Source organism: Choloepus didactylus, chromosome 16 (assembly GCF_015220235.1).
Source record: "Choloepus didactylus isolate mChoDid1 chromosome 16, mChoDid1.pri, whole genome shotgun sequence".
Taxonomy (NCBI): domain Eukaryota; kingdom Metazoa; phylum Chordata; class Mammalia; order Pilosa; family Megalonychidae; genus Choloepus; species Choloepus didactylus.
The window spans coordinates 58811233-58832682 of record NC_051322.1 but is presented as its reverse complement, the minus strand read 5'-3'; the positions used below and the strand labels follow the sequence as shown (position 1 = coordinate 58832682).

General features: G+C 39.5%; 1 protein-coding gene and 1 non-coding gene across 3 annotated transcripts in view; one reads left to right on the top strand and one right to left on the bottom strand.

Moving 5' to 3' along the window:
• The window catches only part of MIB1 (MIB E3 ubiquitin protein ligase 1), a 154361-nt gene that overhangs the window by 81782 nt on the left and 51129 nt on the right, over positions 1-21450 (top strand). For both annotated transcript variants that reach the window (XM_037805583.1, XM_037805582.1), the window contains exon 10: positions 19587-19694. In XM_037805583.1, the coding sequence (XP_037661511.1) occupies positions 19587-19694 (108 nt within the window). The remainder of the gene's footprint in view (positions 1-19586; positions 19695-21450) is intronic.
• LOC119511922 lies at positions 17636-17739 on the bottom strand. The gene has a single exon (XR_005212268.1). It is a non-coding gene; the product is annotated as a U6 spliceosomal RNA (small nuclear RNA).

Below are 21450 nucleotides of genomic sequence, written 5' to 3'. Positions count from 1 at the left end.
AGTTACACAGTCCCATTCTTTATCTTTCCTCCTTTCTTTGAGTGTCTCACATGTTCCCAACCCTCCCCTCCCAACCGCACCCACAGTCATCTTTGTTCAGTGTACTTACATTGCTGTGCCACCATCTCCCAAAATTGTGTTCCAAACCACACACTCCTGTCTTCTCCTATCACTCTGTAGTGCTCTCTTTAGTATTTCCTGTAGGGTGGGTGTCTTGTTCACAAAGTCTCTCATTGTTGGTCGGAAAATATTTGAGCTCTCCCTCATATTTGAAGGACAGCTTTGCTGGACATAGGATTCTTGGTTGGCGGTTTTTCTCTTTCAGTATCTTAAATATATCACACCACTTCCTTCTTGCCTCCATGGTTTCTGCTGAGAGATCCGCACATAGTCTTATTAAGCTTCCTTTGTATGTGATGGATTGCTTTTCTCTTGTTGCCTTCAGGATTCTCTCTTTGTCTTTGACATTTTCTTTCTTAATTTTTTTTTTTAATTTTTCATTTTGAAATAAATTCAAAGTTATAGGAACAGTTGCAAAAACAATACTAGCCCCATACACAGAATTCCATCTTACCCTGAACCCCCTCCCACGATAGCTCAATCCACCAACTTTAACATGCTGTCACATCGCTATTTCTTTCCCTCCCTATCTATCATTGATCATCTGTTGCTCTGCCTTCTGAACATATGAGAGCTAACTGCACACATCCTTGAACATACACTATAGTTCACATATACACTTCCCATGAACAAGAAAATTCTTTTATGCAATCCCATTAGGCGCAGCTAAGAAGTACAAGAGATTCAACAATGATACAAAGCTTACATTCTATATTTCCTTTTCCTTATGTCTCAACTGTGTCCCTTTGAGCCACCTGTCCTCTGTCCTCAATCCCATCCAAGTTCATCCTTGGCATTCAATTGTCATCTATTTAGACTGTCTTTTTTTTTTTTTTTTTTTTTTCAGTTGTGGAAACATATATACAGCCTAAATCTTCTCATTCCAACCCCTCCCTAGCATTCCATTAGTGGGATTAATCACATTTAGAATGTTGTAATGCTCTTTCCCACCATCCATTACTAGAAATTTCCCTTCACCTCAAACAGCAACCCTACACTCATTTCTTAACTCCCCATTGCCCCTTCCCCCATTTCTCTTAACCCAAACTCTACATTTCATCTCTATGGTTATAGTCTCTGATAATTTCTTTGTGTTTACTATGGGGCTTAAAATTAACCTCTTAAATCCATATCAGTCTTGTTTTTCTTTGATACCACCTTCACTTCAACAGGACACATAAACTATGTTCCTATACTCCTTCATTCCCCTACCTTTATATAGTTGTCTAAAATTACATATTTTACATTGAGTTCAAAACCACTGATTTGTCATTAGAGTTTGTGTATTTTATATCATGTAGGAAGTAAATAGTGGAGTTACAGTTCAAAAATTATTGGCTTCTATTTGTATTCCATTGTGGTTGGAGAATGTGCTTTGAATATATTCAATTTTTTTTTTTTTTTTTTTAATTTCTTGAGGCTTGTTTTATGTCCCAGCTTATGGTCCCTTCTGGAGAAAGATCCGTGGTCACTAGAGAAAAATGAGTGTCCTGGTGATTTGGGATGTAAGGTACTATATATGTCTGTTAAAATTCTCTATATCTCTTTCTCCTTTCTTTGTTTCTCAGTTGCTAGGGCTCCCTTTAGTATCTGAAGTAGGGCAGTTCTTTTATTGGCAAACTCTCTCAGCGTTTGTTTGTCTGTGAAAAATTTAAGCTTTCCCTTGAATTTGAAGGAGAGTTTTGCTGGATAAAGTATTCTTGGTTGGAAATTTTTCTCTCTTAGAATTTTAAATATATCATGCCACTGCCTTCTCGCCTCGATGGTGGCCGCTGAGTAGTCACAACTTAGTCTTATGTTGTTTCCTTTGTATGTGGTGAATTGCTTTTCTCTTGCTGCTTTCAGAACTTGCTCCTTCTCTTCAGTATTTGAGAGTCTGATCATAATATGTCTCGGAGTGGGTTTATTTGGATTTATTCTATTTGGAGTTCGCTGGGCATTTATGCTTTGTGTATTTATATTGGGTAGAAGGTTTGGGAAGTTTTCGCCAACCATTTCTTTGAATACTCTTTCTAGACCTTTACCCTTCTCTTCCCCTTCTGGGACACCAATGAGTCTTAAGGTTGGACGTTTTATTTTATCTATCGTATCCCTGAGATCCTTTTCGATTTTTTTTATTTTTTTCTCCATTCTTTTTTTTTGTTCTTTCATTTTCTGTTCTGTGGACTTCTAGGACACTGAGATGTTGTTCAGCTTCCTCTAGTCTTGTATTGTGAATATCCAGAGTCTTTTTAATTTGGCCAACAGTTTCTTTTATTTCCATAAGATCTTCTATTTTTTGTTTACTCTTGCAATGTCTTCTTTATGCTCTTCTAGGGTCTTCTTTATGTCGCTTATATCCTGGGCCATGGTCTTCTTGATGTCCTTCAAATCTTTTGCCATGTTTTCATTCCTTGATTGTAGTTCTTTGATTAATTGTGAGAGGTACTGTGTCTCTTCTGGTATTTTGATTTGGGTGTTTGGAGTTGGATTCTCCATATCGTCTGGTTTTATCATATGCATTAAGATTTTCTGTTGTTTTTGGCCTCTTGGCATTTGCTTTGCTTGATAGGGTTCTTTGAAGTTGTAAAAAAAAATACCTATCTAATTTTTCAGAAACAGTTTGGTGGCGTACACTTTCTCTAACTACCCAGCAGATGGCGTCTGTGAGTCACCTATGCCCCTCAAGTCAGTTCTCCACCTTGTCCCTGCGGTGTGTGGGGAAATGATTCTTGTCGGGTTCAGTTGGAAAACTCAGTTTGGGTGTGTTGCTGGAGCCGTCCGCCCTGAATGTGGGGTGTGTGTACAGGTGGCCAGGGAGGAAGGACAGCTTTAATATTCAAATCCCCCAGGTTCCCGGAGATTCAAGGCCGCCGCAAGAGTCTAAGCCTTCATTTCATTTCAGCCCCAGACTCTCTCTCTCGCTGTCCCACAAACCACCAGACTTGGCGTAGCGTCCCTGGATTCTCCGAGCGGGTCCCCCCGCCCAGCCGCGATCCTCCAGGACCTCTGCCAAGGGAATGCCGTGCTACGTCACCAGTGCGCGCCGTCCCTCAAGGGAAGCCCCGGGCTGCCAGGCCGTGCTGGGGTGCTTTCAGCCTGATGCAAAGATGGCTGAACGGGGTGTCTCCACACCCCCCTCCTCGCACAGTTCCTTCTTCCCAGCTCTGGGACAACTGGCAGGGCTCTGGGCTGTGGGCACGGCCCCGGGCAGGAGTTTATCCAGCCTTCCGGGGAGCCAGCTGCTAGCTGCGGGGTTTCTTTCTGCTTCCGGCTTTCCCCTCCGTTCCCCCGGCCCTAAGGGTATCTGCAGCAGGCTATCTTCCAGACCAGACCCAAGAGGCCGGCCCAGCCCCCCTATTGTGTTTTACTGCATGGTTTCCACTGCCACAAGTGCAGCTGCTCCTGGGTTTCCACCCCCCCTTTTTTTTTTTTAAAAAAAAAGAGCCAGTTGGTCTCCAAATGCCAAACCCTGGCTTTCCCAGACCGCCATGCGGCTGTGGGTCTTTCAGCCAGCGTACTCACTCGTTTCAGAATGCAGACTCCTGGTTTCACCAAGTATACGGCCCCTTTGGAACTAGGAGACCTTGTCCAGCTGGCGCATTGCTGTAGCCTGTATTCTGGGTCACTTTCTGGTTTTTATCTAGTGTTTTTCACAGAGGTGATTTTGCCTTGTCTCACCTAGCCGCCATCTTAGTTTCTCCCTGTCTTTGACATTTGACAATCTGATTATTAATTGTCTTGGCGTAAGGCCTATTCATATCTATTCTGTTTGGAGTACGCTGCGCTTCTTGGATCTGTAATTTTATGTCTTTCATAAGAGATAGGAAATTTTTATTGCTCTCTGTTATTTCTTCTGTTATTGCCTCTGCCCCTTTTCCCTTCTCTTCTCCTTCTGGGACACCAATGATACGTACATTCTTGTACTTTGTTTCATCTTTAAGTTCCCAGAGACGTTGCTCATATTTTTTCATTCTTTTCTCCATCTGTTTCCTTTGCGTGTAGGCTTTCAGGTGTTTTGTTCTCCAGTTCTTGAGTGTTTTCTTCTGCCTCTTGACATCTGCTGTTGTATGTTTCCATTGTATCTTTTGTCTCTTGTATTGTGCTTTTCATTTCCATAGATTCTGCTAGTTGTTTTTTTGAACTTTCAATTTCTGCCTTACGTATACCCAGTATTTTCTTTACAGCCTCTATCTCTTTTGCGAAATCTTCTCTAAACTTTTTGAATTGATTTAGCATTAGTCCTTTAAATTCCTGTATCTCAGTTGAAGTGTATGTTTGTTCCTTTGACTAGGCTATAACTTCGTTTTTCTTAGTATAAATCGTAGTTTTCTGCTGTCTAGGCATCTGACCACCTAGGCCACCCCAATCAGGTTTTCCCAGACAAGAACAGGCTCAGGTCACAGAAGGAGGTAATATTCAGTATCTGGTTTCCCTGATGGTTTTTCTTAGAGGATTGATACACGTGTGCTTTTCTGCCCGGCAGATGCACCTGTAAGCCTGTCACCGTCTGTGTAAGAGGGTGTGGCCTGTGGCTCTCCTCCCCCAGGTTTTGGGGTCTGGTTCCAGAAAGGCAGGCAGTAGAGCTGGGCCCCTCCCTTTCCTCTTGGGAAGCTGTGCCCCCTCCAGAGAGGTCAATGCATATGAATAAGTTCTTTGTTTCTCTAACTCTGCTGATCGAAGTGTTTTGATTTTAAAATGGCTGAGGCTATCTGTATTGCAAAGCGCTGTGGGCTGAAAACGGTTGAGGTTTTCTCCACCGAGAGAGAAAGGGACAGAAAAACTCCCATGTTCACCTGTCAGCCAGAGATAGCACCCGATCCTCTAAGCTCCCCGTCCTGAAACAGATATGTCCCCTGACTCTCCCAAGGTCAGTTGTCACCAAAAGCCTCTGTCTGCTTGTTGAGGATTCGCAGTCTGTATTGAGCAGTTAACATTAAAACCCCAGTTGGAGCTGGGCTAAGAGAGTGCTGCTCTCTAGCACCACGAGGCTTCCGTGAGGGAGGGGCTCTCAGCTCTCAGCGCGTGTCCGCAGTTTTACTTATAGATTTTGTGCTGCGATCTCGGGCATTCCTCCCAGTTCAGGTTGGTGGATGATGAGTGGAGAGTCACGTTTGTCTCCTCACGGTTATTCCAGGTTATTTACTAGTTTTTTTGTCATTTATGAATTGTTCCCGGAGGGGACTAACAGTCTTCCACTCCTCTCTATGCTGCCATCTTAGCTCCTCCTGACATCCTTTTTTATAGTATCATGTTTGTATTTAAAGGACACAATATCATTTCTTTCTGAGTATATTAGTGGTTGTGTTTTTGTTTTGTTTGAAGTTCTCTTGTCCTGTTTAATATTTTGTCTGCTCTAAGTTACTCTTTATTTGTTTTGGTGTCTTTCATGTCAGAGGCTATTTATCAGAAATCTGGTGATCCTTGGTTTTCCACTCATCTATATGAGTAGGCAGTAAAAAGCCTGTTTGCAAGCCCTGTGTCTGTGAGTGGGTTTTTCAACTCTGGGCTGCACTACATGGTGATCTGGTTGAATCCTTGGGTTACTCCTGGTATCAGTCGTTAGGTTTTGTGTCTGGGGCTGGTCTGACTCTCCAGAGAAGGATCTTGATTCTTCTGCATAGAGTATATAAACCTGATTTCCAGCCTTATGAAACGTCTAGTTTTAGCTCTGTGCTTCACCCTTAAGGGTGACTGGTTCCTATAGGCTAGAGACTGTTTTACCTGTTATGGCGAATAAGCTTTCAGGTTTCTGTTAGGGTGAGGGTGGGGCAGTAACACAGCTTTGCAGTGTCAGGGAAGGGAATCATAGCTTTTTAAATGGACTTTCAATCTGTCCTTTTCTTTTAGTATGTACCACTGCATTCACCCCCAAATTAGTTCCAAAGGTATCCAGAAATCAATCCTAAAGCCTTTGGCATTTATTGGCATAAGAGTTGCTTGCAGGCTTTCTCATGGCAGTTTTAGGATTCAGCTTTCTTTGGACTAAGTCAGTTCTACTTGTTCATCTGCTTCTTAGCTTCCAGTGTGTATCTAGTGTATCTATGTATCTGTGTGAACATGTGTGTGCATATTTTTTGCCTGTTTTCTTTCTCATTTTAATAATCCCTGTAAGTTGAGGCTTTAGAGAAAAAAAATTTACTCTTCTGTTAATAAATTTTCAGGAGGTAATGAAAACAAATGCAACCTATTCTTTAATTCAAAAACACTGATATAATATGTGTGTGTATTTTAAAAAGTCTTGTAATACTGAAAAATAACAGCCTCTTGCCCATATCTACCCATTTTTCATCTCTTCTAGTGGAATTTTTCTCATTTTAGCTTTCCTGTTTTTTTTTTAATTAAAATTATAGTTTTATTTATTACCCTTGAAACATTTAACAAATGTGTTCAAGATGGCATTTGACCCTTTTTAATGAATAAATAGCCTATGCATCATTCACCTTTCTTATTTCATACTAGTAAATTGATTTTTTTTTTTTTTAAGGAGTTTTATAGAGATATATTCAGATACCATACAGTCCATCCAAAGTGTACAATACATGGCTCGCTTTATATTCACAGAGTTGTGTATTCCTCACCACAGTCAATTTCACAACGTTTTCATTACTTCAAAAAGAAAAATCCCATACCCCATATACCCACTTACTGTTGACACTTAGCCTTGGTGTGGTATCTTTTCTATAACGAATGAAAGAATATTAAAATATTATTTCTTCCGTTGTGATTTGGATGACTTCTATTTAATTTTCTTACCTAATTGCTCTGGCAAGAACTTGCAATACATTGTTGAATAACAGAGGTGACAGTAGGCATCCTTGTCTTGTTCCATATCTTAGAGAGAAAGCTGTCAGTCTTTCACCATTAAGGGGGATATTAGCTGTGGGTTTTTCATATATGCTGTTTATCATGTTGAGGATATTTCCTTCTATTCTTAGAGTTCTACGTGTTATTATCAAGAAGAAGTGCTGGTTTTGTCAAATGCCTTTTCTGTGTCAATTGAGATGATCATGTGGTTTTTCCCCTTCAATTTGTTACATAATTGATTTTCTGTGGTGAGCTACCCTTGCATACCTGGAATAAAACCCACTTGATCATGGTGTATAGTTCTTTTAATGTTCTGTTAGATTCAACTTGCAGGTAGTTTGTTGAGGATTTTTTGCATCTATATTCATTAGAGAAATTGATCTGTAATTTTTTTTTCCTGTATTATCTCTGTCTGGCTTTGGTATAAAAGTGATGTTGGTTTCCTAGAATGTGTAGGTAGTGTTGCCTCCTCTTCAATTTTTTGTAAGACTTTGGGCATGATTGGTATTAATTCTTTTTGGAAAGACTGGTAAAATTCCCCTGTGAAGCCATCTGGTTCTGGGCTTTTCTTTGTTGGGAGGTGTTTAGTGACTGATTCCATCTCTTTATTTGTAGTGGTCTGTTGTGTTCTTCTGTTTCTTCTAGAGTCAGTGTAGGTTGTTTATTTGTTTCTAGGAATTTGTCCACTTCATCTAAGTTGTCTAATTTGTTGGCATACAGCTGTTCATAGTATCGTCTCATGATCCTTTTTATTTCTGTGGGGTCAGTAGTAATGTCCCTCCTGTTATTTCTAATTTTATTTATTTGCTTCTTTTTTTTTTTTTTTCTGTCAGTTTAGATAAGAGTTTGTCAATTTCATTGATTTTTGCAAAGAAACAATTTTTGGGTTTGTTGATTCTTTTTTTTAAATTCTCAGTTCCATTTATTTCTGCTCTAATCCTTATTATTTATTTCCTTCTGCTTCCTTTGGGGTGTTTGCTATTCTTTTTCTAGTTCCTCCAGGTTTGCAGTTAATGTCTTTGATTTTAGCTCTTTCTTCTTTTCTAATGTAGGCATTTAGGGCTATAAATTTTCCTCTCAGCATTGCCTTCACTTCATCGCATAAGTTTTGATATGTTGTATTCTTGTTTTCGTTTGTCTCCAGATATTTACTGATTTCTCCTGCAATTTCTTCTTTGACCCACTGATTATTTAAGAGTATGTTGTTCAACCTTCATATATTTTTTTAATTTTCCAGTTCTCTGCCTGTTATTGATTTCCAGCTTCATTCATGATGATCAGAGAAAGGGCTTTGTGATCTTTTTAAATTTATTGAGACTTGTTTTGTGACCTAAAATGTCAGTTCTGGAGAATGATCCATGTCCACTTGAGAAGAATGTATATCCTGCAGTTTGCAGGTGCAATATTCTGTATATGTCTATTGGGTCTAGTTCATTTATGATACTATTTAAGTTCTCTGATTCCTTGTTGATCCTCTATCTAGATGGTCTATCTGTCGATGAGAGTGGTGTGTTGAAGTCTCCAAGTATTACTGTAGAGACATCTGTTTCTCCCTTCAGTTTTGCTAGTGCTTGCCTCGTGTATTTTGGGGCACCCTGGTTAGGTACATAAATTTTATGATTGTTATTTCTTCTTGGTGGGTTGCTTCTTTTATTAATATGTAGCATCCTTTGTCTCTTGTAACAGTTTTGCATTTAAAGTCTGTTTTGTCTGATAATAGTATACCTATCCCACTCTTTTTTGGTTGCGGTTTGCATGGAATATCATTTTCCACCTTTTCATTTTCAACCTATTTGTGTCCTTGGGTTTATTCCAGATAGCATATAGATGGATCATATTTTTTATCCATTCTGCTAATCTGTGTCTTTTGACTGGGGAGTTTAATCCATTGACATTCAGTGATATTATAGTATAGGCACTACTTACTTCAACCATTTTATCCTTTGGTTTTTATATGTCATATCTTGTTTTTGTCTCTCTTTTTACCATTTTAGTTACTCTTACTAATACTCTTCATTTCTACACTCTCCTCCAAGTCTTTTCCTTTCAGCCTGCAGAACTCTCTTTAATATTTTTCATAGGGCAGGTCTCTTGTTGACAAATTCTCTCAGTTTCTGTTTATCTGTGACTATTTTAAACTCTCCCTCAGTTTTGAAAGACAGTTTTGCTGGATAAAGAATTCTTGTTGGGGAGGGCGGGGCAAGATGGTGGATTGGTGAGCTGTATGTTTTAGTTACTCCTCCAGGAAAGTAGGTAGAAAGCCAGGAACTGCGTGGAGTGGACACCGCAGAGCAATTTGACTTTGGGCATACTTCATACAATACTCATGAACACGACAAACTGCTGAGTTCAGTGAAATCTGTAAGTTTTTGCGGCCAGGGGACCCATGCCCCTCCCTGCCAGGCTCAGTCCCGTGGGAGGAGGGGCCGTCAGTGCTGGGAAGGAGAAGGGAGAACTGCAGTGGCAGCTCTCATTGGAAACTCATTCTACTGATCCATACTCCAGCCATAGATAGACTGAGACCAGACACCAGAGAATCTGAGAGCAGCCAGCCCCGCAGAGAGGAGGTAGGCATAGCAAAAAAGAGCAAGAAAAACGCAAAAACAAAAGCAGAGGCCTTTTGGAGTTCTGGTGAACATAGAAAGGGGAAGGGCAGAGCTCAGGCCCTGAGGCTCATATGCAAATCCCGAAGAAAAACTGATCTGTCTGCCCCCTGGACCTTTCCTTAATGACCCTAATGACCCTAATTGCTTTGTCTCTTAGCATTTCAATAACGCATTAGATCTGCGAGGAGGGCTTTTTTTTTTTTTTTTTTTAATCTTTTTTTTTTTATGTTTCTAAAACAGTTACTCTAAGAAGCCCAATACAGAAAGCCTCAAAGACTTGCAATTTGGGCAGGTCAAGACAAGAGCAGAACTAAGAGAACTCTGAGACAAAAGGCAATAATCCAGTGGCAGAGAAAATTCACTAAACACCACAACTTCCCAAGAAAAGGGGGGTGTCCGCTCACAGCCATCATCCTGGTGGACAGGAAACACTCCTGCCCGTTGCCAGCCCCATAACCCAGAGCTGCCCCAGACAACCGAGTGTGACGGAAGTGCTTCAAATAACACGCACACACCACAAAAATGGGCTCAGACATAAGCCTTCCCTGCACCCTCAGCTGATTGTCCCAGAGTTGGTAAGGTGGAGCAGTGTGAAATAACAAACCCCCATTCAGCCATCATTTCAGCAGACTGGGAGCCTCCCTACAAAGCCCAGCAGCCCAGAACTGCCCTGGGGGGACATCACTCACCTGTGACATAGCACAGTCATCCCTCAACAGGGGACCAGGGTGTGCACGGCCTGGAAGAGGGACCCACTCACAAGTCTCAGAGGCCATACGCCAATACTAAGGACTTCTGGGTCAGTGGCAGAGACAGACTGTGGCAGGACTGAACTCAAGGATTAGACTATTGCAGCAGCTTTAAAACTCCAGGAACACCAGGGAGATTTGATTGTTAGAGTCACCTCCCCTCCCTGACTGCCCAGACACACGCCCCATATACAGGGTGGGCAACACCAACTACACACGCAAACTTGGTACACCAATTGGACCCCATAAGACTCACTCCCCCACTTAACACAAAGGCAAAGCAGGGGAGAACTGGCTTGTGGAGAACCGGTGGCTTGTGGACGCCACCTGCTGGTTAGTTAGAGAAAGTGTACGCCACAAAGGTGTAGATCTGATAAATTAGAGATAAGGACTTCAATTGGTCTACAAATCCTAAAAGAACCCTATGAAGTTAAGCAAATGCCAAGAGGCCAAAAACAACAGAAAATTCTAAAGCATATGAAAAAACCAGACGATATGGATAACCCAAGCCCAAACACCCAAATCAAAAGATCAGAAGAGACACAGTCCCTAGAGCAACTAATCAAAGAACTAAAGATGAACAATGAGACCATAGTACGGGATACAAAGGATATCAAGAAGACCCTAGAAGAGCATAAAGAAGCCATTGCAAGACTAAATAATAGATGATCTTATGGAAATTAAAGAAACTGTTGACCAAATTAAAAAGATTCTGGATACTCATAGTAAAAGACTAGAGGAACATGAACAACAAATCAGTGACCTGGAAGATGACAGAATAGAAAATGAAAGCACAAAAGAAAGAATGGGGAAAAAAAATCGAAAAAATCGAAATGGACCTCAGGGATATGATAGATAATATAAAACATCCAAATATAAGACTCATTGGTGTTCCAGAAGGGGAAGAAAAGGGTAAAGGTCTAGGAAGAGTATTCAAAAAAATTGTTGGGGAAAACTTCCCAAATCTTCTAAACAACATAAATACACAAATCATAAATGCCCAGCGAACTCCAAATAGAATAAATCCAAATAAACCCACTCCAAGACATAGTCTGATCACACTATCAAACATGGAAGAGAAGGAGCAAGTTCTGAAAGCAGCAAGAGAAAAGCAGTTCACCATATACAAAGGAAACAGCATAAGACTAAGTAGTGACTACTCAGCAACCACCATGGAGGCAAGAGGGCAGTGGCACGATATATTTAATATTCTGAGTGAGAAAAATTTCCAGCCAAGAATTCTTTATCCAGCAAAGCTGTCCTTCAAATTTGAGGGAGAGCTTAAATTTTTCACAGACAAACAAATGCTGAGAGAATTTCCTAACAAGAGACCTGCCCTACTGGAGATACTAAAGGGAGCCCTACGGACAGAGAAACAAAGAAAGGAGAGAGAGACTTGGAGAAAGGTTCAGTACTAAAGAGATTCGGTATGGGTATATTAAAGGATGTTAATAGAGAGAAGGGAAAAATATGTATGACAAACATAAACCAAAGGATAAGATGGCTGATTCAAGAAATGCCTTCACGGTTATAACGATGAATGTAAATGGATTAAACTCCCCAATTAAAAGATATAGATTCGCAGAATGGATTAAAAAAAAATGAACCATCAATATGTTGCATACAAGAGACTCATGTTAGACACAGGGACACAAAGAAACTGAAAGTGAAAGGATGGAAAAAAATATTTCATGCAAGCTACAGCCAAAAGAAAGCAGGTGTAGCAATATTAATCTCAGGTAAAATAGACTTTAAATGCAGGGATGTTTTGAGAGACAAAGAAGGCCACTACATACTAATAAAAGGGGCAATTCAGCAAGAATAACAATCATAAATGTTTATGCACCCAATCAAGGTGCCACAAAATACATGAGAGAAACACTGGCAAAACTAAAGGAAGCAATTGATGTTTCCACAATAATTATGGGAGACTTCAACACATCACTCTCTCCTATAGATAGATCAACCAGACAGAAGACCAATAAGGAAACTGAAAACCTAAACAATCTGATAAATGAATTAGATTTAACAGACATATATAGAACATTACATCCCAAATCACTAGGATACACATACTTCTCTAGTGCAACCGGAACTTTTTCCAGAATAGATCATATGCTGGGACATAAAACAAGGCTCAATACATTTAAAAAGATTGAAATTACTCAAAGCACATTCTCTGACCATAATCGAATACAATTACAAGTCAATAACTATCAGAGACTTAGAAAATTCACAAATACCTGGAGGTTAAGCAACACACTCCTAAACAATCAATGGGTTAAAGAAGAAATAGCAAGAGATACTGCTAAATATATAGAGATGAATGAAAACGAGAACACAACATACCAAAACCTACGGGATGCAGCAAAAGCGGTACTGAGGGGAAATTTATAGCACTAAACACATATATTAAACAGGAAGAAAGAGCCAAAATCAAAGAACTAATGGATCAACTGAAGAAGCTAGAAAATGAACAGCAAACCAATCCTAAACCAAGTACAAGAAAAGAAATAACAAGGATTAAAGCAGAAATAAATGACATAGAGAACAAAAAAACAATAGAGAGGATAAATATCACCAAAAGTTGTTTCTTTGAGAAGATCAACAAGATTGACAAGCCCCTAGCTTGTCAAAAAGACAAGAGACCCATATAATCAAAAAGAGAGAAGACCCATATAAATGAAATAATGAATGAAAAAGGTGACATAACAGCAGATCCTGAAGAAATTAAAAAAGTTATAAGAGGATACTATGAACAATTGTGTGGCAACAAACTGGAAAATGTAGACGAAATGGACAATTTCCTGGAAACATATGAACAACCTAGACTGACCAGAGAAGAAATAGAAGACCTCAACCAACCCATCACAAGCAAAGAGAGCCAATCAGTCATCAAAAATCTTCCCACAAATAAATGCCCAGGGCCAGATGGCTTCACAGGGGAATTCTACCAAACTTTCCAAAAAGAACTGATACCAATCTTACTTAAACTCTTTCAAAACGTTGAAGAAAATGGAACACTACCTAACTCATTTTATGAAGCTAACATCAATCTAATACCAAAACCAGGCCAAGATGCTACAAGAAAGGAAAACTACTGGCCAATCTCTCTAATGAATATAGATGCAAAAATCCTCAACAAAATACTTGCAAATCGAATCCAAAGACACATTAAAAAAATCATACACCATGACCAAGTGGAGTTCGTTCCAGGCATGCAAGGATGGTTCAACATAAGGAAATCAATCAATGTATTAGAACACATTAAAAATTCGAAAGGGAAAAATCAAATGATCATGTTAATAGATGCTGAAAAAGCATTTGACAAAATCCAACATCTGTTTTTGATAAAAACACTTCAAAAGGTAGAAATTGAAGGAAACTTCCTCAACATGATAAAGAGCATACATGAAAAACCCACAGCCAGCATAGTACTCAATAGTGAGAGACTGAAAGCCTTCCCTCTAAGATCACGAACAAGACAAGGATGCCCGCTATCATCACTGTTATTCAGCATTGTGCTGGAAGTGCTAGCCAGGGCAATCCGGCAAGACAAAGAAATAAAAGGCATCCAAATTGGAAAAGAAGAAGTAAAACTGTGATTGTTTGCAGATGATATGATCTTATATCTGGAAGAACCTGAGAAATCGATGATACAGCTACTGGAGCTAATAAACAAATTTAGCAAAGTAGCGGGATACAAGATTAATGCACATAAGTCAGTAATGTTTCTATATGCTAGAAATGGACAAACTGAAGAGACACTCAAGAAAAAGATACCATTTTCAATAGCAACTAAAAAAATCAAGTACCTAGGAATAAACTTAACCAAAGATGTAAAAGACCTATACAAAGGAAACTACATATCTCTATTAAAAGAAGTAGAAGGGAACCTTGAAAGATGGAAAAATATTCCATGTTCATGGACAGGAAGGCTAAATGTCATTAAGATGTCAATTCTAGCCAAACTCATCTACAGATTCAATGCAATCCCAATCAAAATTCCAACAACCTACTTTGCAGACTTGGAAAAGCTAGTTATCAAATTTATTTGGAAAGGGAAGATGCCTCGAATTGCTAAAGACACTCTAAAAAAGAAAAACGAAGTGGGAGGACTTACACTCCCTGACTTTGAAGCTTATTATAAAGCCACAGTTGCCAAAACAGCATGGTACTGGCACAAAGATAGACATATAGATCAATGGAATCGAATTGAGAATTCGGAGATAGACCCCCAGATCTGTGGCCGACTGATCTTTGATAAGGCCCCCAAAGTCACTGAACTGGGTCATAATGGTCTTTTCAACAAATGGGGCTGGGAGAGTTGGATATCCATATCCAAAAGAATGAAAGAGGACCCCTACCTCACCCCCTATACAAAAATTAACTCAAAATGGACGAAAGATCTCAATATAAAAGAAAGTACCATAAAACTCCTAGAAGATAATGTAGGAAAACATCTTCAAGACCTTGTATTAGGCGGCCACTTCCTAGACATTACACCCAAAGCACAAGCAACAAAAGAAATAATAGATAAATGGGAACTTCTCAAGCTTGGAAGTTTCTGTCCCTGAAAGGAATTTGTCAAAAAGGTAAAGAGGCAGCCAACTCAATGGGAAAAAATTTTTGGAAACCATGTATCTGACAAAAGACTGATATCTTGCGTATATTAAGAAATCCTACAACTCAATGACAATAGTACAGACAGCCCAATTATAAAATGGGCAAAAGAGATGAAAAGACAGTTCTCTTAAGAGGAAATACAAATGGCCAAGAAACACACGAAAAAATGTTCAGCTTCACTAGCTATTGGAGAGATCCCAATTAAGACCACAATATGATACCATCTCGCACCGATTAGAATGGCTGCCATTAAAAAAACAGGAAACTACAAATGCTGGAGGGGATGTGGAGAAATTGGAACTCTTATTCATTATTGGTGGGACTGTATAATGGTTCAGCCACTCTGGAAGTCAGTCTGGCGGTTCCTTAGAAAACTAGATATAGAGTTACCCTTCGATCCAGTGATTGCACTTCTCGGTATATACCTAGAAGATAGGAAAGCAGTGACACGAACAGATATCTGCACCCCAATGTTCATAGCAGCATTGTTCACAATTGCCAAGAGATGGAAACAACCCAAATGTCCTTCAGCAGATGAGTGGATAAATAAAACGTGGTATATACACACGATGGAATACTACACAGCAGTAAGAAGGAACGATGTCGTGAAACGTATGACAACATGAATGAACCTTGAAGACATAATGTTGAGCGAAATAAGCCTGACACAAAAAGAGAAATATTATATGCTACCACTAATGTGAACTTTGAAAAATGTAAAACAAATGGTTTATAATGTAGAATGTAGGGGAATATCAATAGAGAGCAATTAAGGAAGGGGGAACAATAATCCAAGAACAGATAAGCTATCATGGGTAAATTTAACGTTCTGGGAATGCCCAGGAATGACTATGGTCTGTTAATTTCTGATGGGTATAGTAGGAACAAGTTCACAGAAATGTTGCTATATTAGGTAACTTTCTTGGGGTAGAGTAGGAACATGTTGGAAGTAAAGCAGTTATCTTATGTTAGTTGTCTTTTTCTTACTCCCTTGTTATGGTCTCTTTGAAATGTTCTTTTATTGCATTTCTTTTTTTTAATTGTTATTTTTTGTTTGTTTTTCATACAGTTGATCAAAAAAAAAAAAGAAAAAAAAATATGTAGAGCCCTCTTGAGGAGCCTGTGGAGAATGCAGCGGTATTGGCCTACCCCACCTTGATGGTTGCTAACATGACCACAGACATAGGGAACTGGTGGTTTGATGGGTTGAGCTCTCTACCACAGGTTTTAACCCTTGGGAAGACTGTTGCTGCAAAGGAGAGGCTAGGCCTCCCTATAATTGTGCGTAAGAGCCTCCTCCCGAATGCCTCTTTGTTGCTCAGATGTGGCCCTCTCTCTCTAGCTAAGCCAAGTTGAAAGGTGAAATCACTGCCCTCCCCCCAGGTGGGATCAGACACACAGGGGAGTGAATCTCCCTGGCAACGTGGAATATGACTCCCGGGCAGGAATGTAGACCCGGCATCGTGGGATGGAGAACATCTTCTTGACCAAAAGGGGGATGTGAAAGGAAATGAAATAAGTTTCAGTGGCAGAGAGATTCTAAAAGGAGCCGAGAGGTCACTCTGGTGGGCACTCTTAGGCACAATTTAAAGAACCCTTTTTAGGTTCTAATGAATTGAGGTAGCTGGTGGTAGATACCTGAAACTATCAAACTACAACCCAGAACCCATGAATCTCGAAGACAATTGTATAAAAATGTAGCTTATGAGGGGTGACAGTGGGATTGGGAAAGCCATAAGGACCACACTCCACTTTGTCTAGTTTATGGATGGATGAGTAGAAAAACGGGAGGGAGACAAAGAAACAGACAAATGCACCCAGTGTTCTTTTTTACTTTAATTGCTCTGTTTCACTTTAATTACTATTCTTGTTATTTTTGTGTGTGTGCTAATGAAGGTGTCAGGGATTGGTTTAGGTGATGAATGTACAACTATGTAATGGTACTGTGAACAATCGAATGTATGATTTGTTTTGTATGACTGCATGGTATGTGAATATATCTCAAGAAAATGAAGATTTAAAAAAAAAAGAATTCTTGTTGGGAGTTTTTCTCTTTCAGTACTTTAAATATCTCATACTGCTGCCTTCTCGCCTCTCTAGGCTCTGATGAGAAATCAGTTCTTAATCTTATTGAGCATCCCTTGTATGTGATGAATCTCTTCCTTGCCACTTTCAGGATTCTCTCTCACCTTTGACATTCTGATTAATATATGTCTTGGAGTAGGCCTATTGGGATTTATTCTGTTTGGAGTATTTTGTGCTTCTTGAACATGTATATTTATGTCCTTCATAAGAGTTGGAAATTTTGGGCCGTAAGTTCTTCAAATATTCTTTCTGCCCCTTTTCCCTTCTCTTGTTCTTGGACACCCATGATGCATATGTTTGTATGCTTCATGTTGTTATTCAGATCTCTGAAGACCCTGCTCAATTTTCCCATTCTTTCCTCTATCTGTTCTTCTGTCTATATGATTTCAGCTGTCTTCTTCAACCTAAGGTGGTACTGTGCCTCTGTGTCTCCAGCGACTCCACCCTTGTTGGGGGCAGGGTTGAAATAGAGGCTGCTTTTGCCTGGGGCGGATTGACACCCTAGCACACAGCTGGGTCCCAACAATCTGATTAGCTGGTCAAAAGCTGCAGACAGTACTGGGATATGCCCCCTACTTCTTTTCTTGGGGAAGAGTTGCCCTTCAGCAGACTGTTCCCCACACCCCCAAGAAGGCACTGTGACTTTTTAAAAAGAATTTAAAAAAAAATATGGAATGCTTCATGAATTGTATTTCATCCTTGTGCAGATGCCATGCTAATCTTCTCTGTATTTTTCCAATTTTAGCATATGTGCTACCAAAGTGCACATGGCACTTTGGCTTTAAATCTACCCACGTTTAGCCTTGCCACTAATGTTGTTGAAACCGAGGTTGCTGGCTGCTTTTGCATAGGCTGGTTGAAACTGTCGCTGCCCTCAGAGCCAGGACCCAGTGTTCTTAATTTGCTAATCAAAAGCTGGTTCTCAGCCCAGCCTTTCCAGTCAGGGACTGGTTCCTGGGGTGGTATGCTGTGAGGGTGGGGGATGGGCACCGGCCTCCACAGCATGGAGAGTTTTACTCACAGCTCTTCACCACAGGTTATCAGTGTCTTCCTTCTGCTCTTCCCTGGATGGTGTACAGAGTTCTTCTGGTCTCTGGAGCCCCCGAACGGTTGTTTCAGACAGTTTTTTGCTATTAAATAGCTGCCCTGGAGGACAATCTGTGTCTTGAAGCCCCTTATTCCTCCATCTTACCCAGGCATCCATTTTGCTGTTTTTTATAGCATCCTGTTCTTGATTTTTAGATGAGAAGTAGTACTGAATGTGTCTAGTTGAATTCCCCAAGTTTTCTTCCGCCTCCCCTTCCATTTGTTTCTTCCAGAGAATTTCTTTTCATTATTTATTTTATTTTATTTTGTCTTTGTTTTTGTTTTTGTTTTTGCATTGGGGTCTTCTTCAGATCTTGTTCATATCTGAACAGATCTTGTTCATATCTGAACAAGACATTAGAAAACTGATTGGGAGTTCTCTCTGCCTGGAGAGACCTAGTTGACTGACATATTATGGTGATTGGGTGTGTGGAGCTGTTGGGCATCACTAAGTGCCATTATGTAGTGTCTGTTCACTGCTACTATTGAGTTCTTTAGGGGAAGAAGCCTCCTTTTTCCTATGTAGGGACTAGATGCATAGGAGCAAAGGTCTGTCCTTGAGTTGGAGAAGTGGGCCTCAGGTGTGAGTGACCCTTGCACACAAGACTGACTCCCAGTGCCCCTTTTGTTAACCCTCTGATATACTTGTATCACTAGGCTATGAGTTTGTCTTGAGTTCCTTTTCCCTGTGAAGCCAAATAACACTTCTTTGTCTGTTTTCTCTTTCTCAAAAATGTGTTGTATTTTCTCTTTTCACTTTTCTCTTTGTCTTGATGTTTTTTTTGCTTTTTAAATTATTTTATTATCATTTTAGTTTGGTTTCAAGAAGGATAGGATATAAATGTGTTGTCAGGCTACCACCTTTAAACATCTTCTCTTGTTTTCTGGATGGGAGTGAAAGGGGTGGTGTTAAGGGATTGTTCTTTGCCCTGGGTGTATCCTTGGGTGTCGTGTATGTGTGCAACATCTGACGTGAAGGAAATGTTGGAAATTACTGCTTTATAACATAATAGTTAGTTATGCATAGCCATCCTCCTAACTCATTCATGTATCCTTCATGATAGTTTGCCTACAGTTGGTAGTTGACATAGTTGTTGAGTTGAATTTATTTATATTATAATGGCCAATATCTTTAAGAAAAGTTTTCCATTCACCCTATGCTTTTTCCATTGAAATACGGACTCTGAGATTTAATAGTCTAAATGGAGTAAATATATAAAACTAACTTAATTTCCCTTCTTCCCTCTCTCCCTCCCTCCTTTTCTCCCTCTTTTTTTCTTTCAATTTTGCAGATGCCTAAACAGTTCTCCTATAGCTCTTTGAACAATAGAAAATTACTCTTCTTTTAAAATGTCTGATTCCTTTCTCTAAATTAGAGAAAAGTTTCTGGAGGTCTGTCCTAGGATATATGAAACACCACTTAAATTATAGGATCATTCAGTGTGCTAGATTTAAGCCTACACTATAAGTGCAAATTGGCTTTCTCTGATTTCTGAATTTTGTTCATCCTTTCTTATTTTTTATTTAGGTAAATGGACAATGTGCTGGCCACACAGCTATGCAAGCTGCTAGTCAGAATGGACATGTTGACATTTTGAAGTTACTTTTGAAGCAAAATGTGGATGTAGAAGCAGAGGTAACTAAAATAAGCTTGAAAATTATTTTTGAGTAGAATTAATGTCCTAGAAATGCATACTGGGTATGCATACTTCTATTTTTTGAAATGGATTGTTTATTCTTGCAATTTAATATTCACCTTAGACTTCTGTTGGCATCTGATTGAAAATAAAAAGTGGGAAAAGACAACCTGAAGCATTTGTTTTCCTGTGACATCACCCCATCCCCCAATATTCTAGGCAGAGTCGTAGTTGAGGGTAGGAGTTGAATTTTCTAATATGGTGGAGCATTATGCTGTTGGGAGCCCAGTTGGGTCTATCCAAGAATCTTGCTGGGTTGAGGGAAGTAGAGAAAAGGCAAATATAGATTCTCTGGGTCCAAGTCTCTCCTATCTCTAGGACACTTGAGACTTTTCTTTGTGGTTTTTTGTTTATTTGTTGTTCTCATTGGGAATCAGTGATTTGTTTAGTCTTAGTGTTTCTTAACTTTAATGTGGATGATTGAGGAGTTTGCAGTGCATGTTTATCTCTATATGTGTGCCTATTATAATTTAGATTTATGTTCTAATAAAAGGAAAACAAATATTCCTTACTGTTACTGGATTTTCAGTTGGAAATTTGTATGTGCAGTATGAAGGATGGCTTGCTCTGTCTTAGTTAACTACACTTTACTAAAGGTCTGAGTATCCAGGCTCATAAGTCTGAAATGATGAGACTGATTTTTTTGCAAAACCCACCGAATCTCCAGTAGGATTCAGGAAATCTTATCATTATAGGAGGGGAGGTAGGCTTGCGAGAACATAGGAGGAGTTCAAAGAGCATTAGAAACTTGGCTTTCCCAATTTCTGGGACTCCAGGAGTTCTTATTTATAGGCAAGCACTTATTTATCTTTTAGCAATCTGAATAGAGGTCTCCTAAGAATTTTAATTTATTAATTTGGTGTTGTAATTTGGAGATAGGAAAATATGCATCAAATAGACACAAATAGAAAGTCAGACACAAAAATACAGAAGCATAGAAATATAAAACTCACTAGTTTGAACCATAAATTTGTACCTTTTTTGCAAATTCTTATTCTGATACAAAGACATAAAAGATTGGATATATGGGATTTTGTCTTGTTTCTCTTCCCTTTTAGAATATAAATCTAGTTGTAGGATACTGTTATAATTTAAAATTCATTTTCCGGCTAGTGTTTCCAGATTCTAATTTATATTGGGGCCAGGGTATGTTACAAAGAATGTCATCTTTTTCTTCTTCATTGAACTAAACATAGACCAATTATCTAGCATTTTAAAGGACTGCAGTCTGATGCACTATTATTATTTCTTATGATTATCTAAAAAAATCAGTTAATTTTATTATATTAACCGTATTTCTACAAACATAGTACTAGTACTTTAGAGATCCAGCTAACCCAATATCCAGATCAGAAACAGATCAGATATGGAACCCAACAACCAGAACAGAACCAGTTCAGAAACAGAGATAGGGTCAGAGGAGGTCTTCGATGATGGAGGGACTTGGGGACTTTAACCCCGGTCAGGGACTCGACTAGGCAGCTTTACTAGCCTCAACTCTTTCTTCTCCTTTACTCACTGATTAGATGTCCAGAGGCTGGAACTGTTTCTTTTCTCTAGATAAAATCACACCGATGGGTCTGCAACGCCAGTAGGGACAGGAGAAGGTCTCAACTGTTGGGCCTCCAGACAAACAAGGTCTAGGTGGCCTCGCAGGGTTGACATCTGGACAAGCCTTTCCTCTGGGGCCCCAGA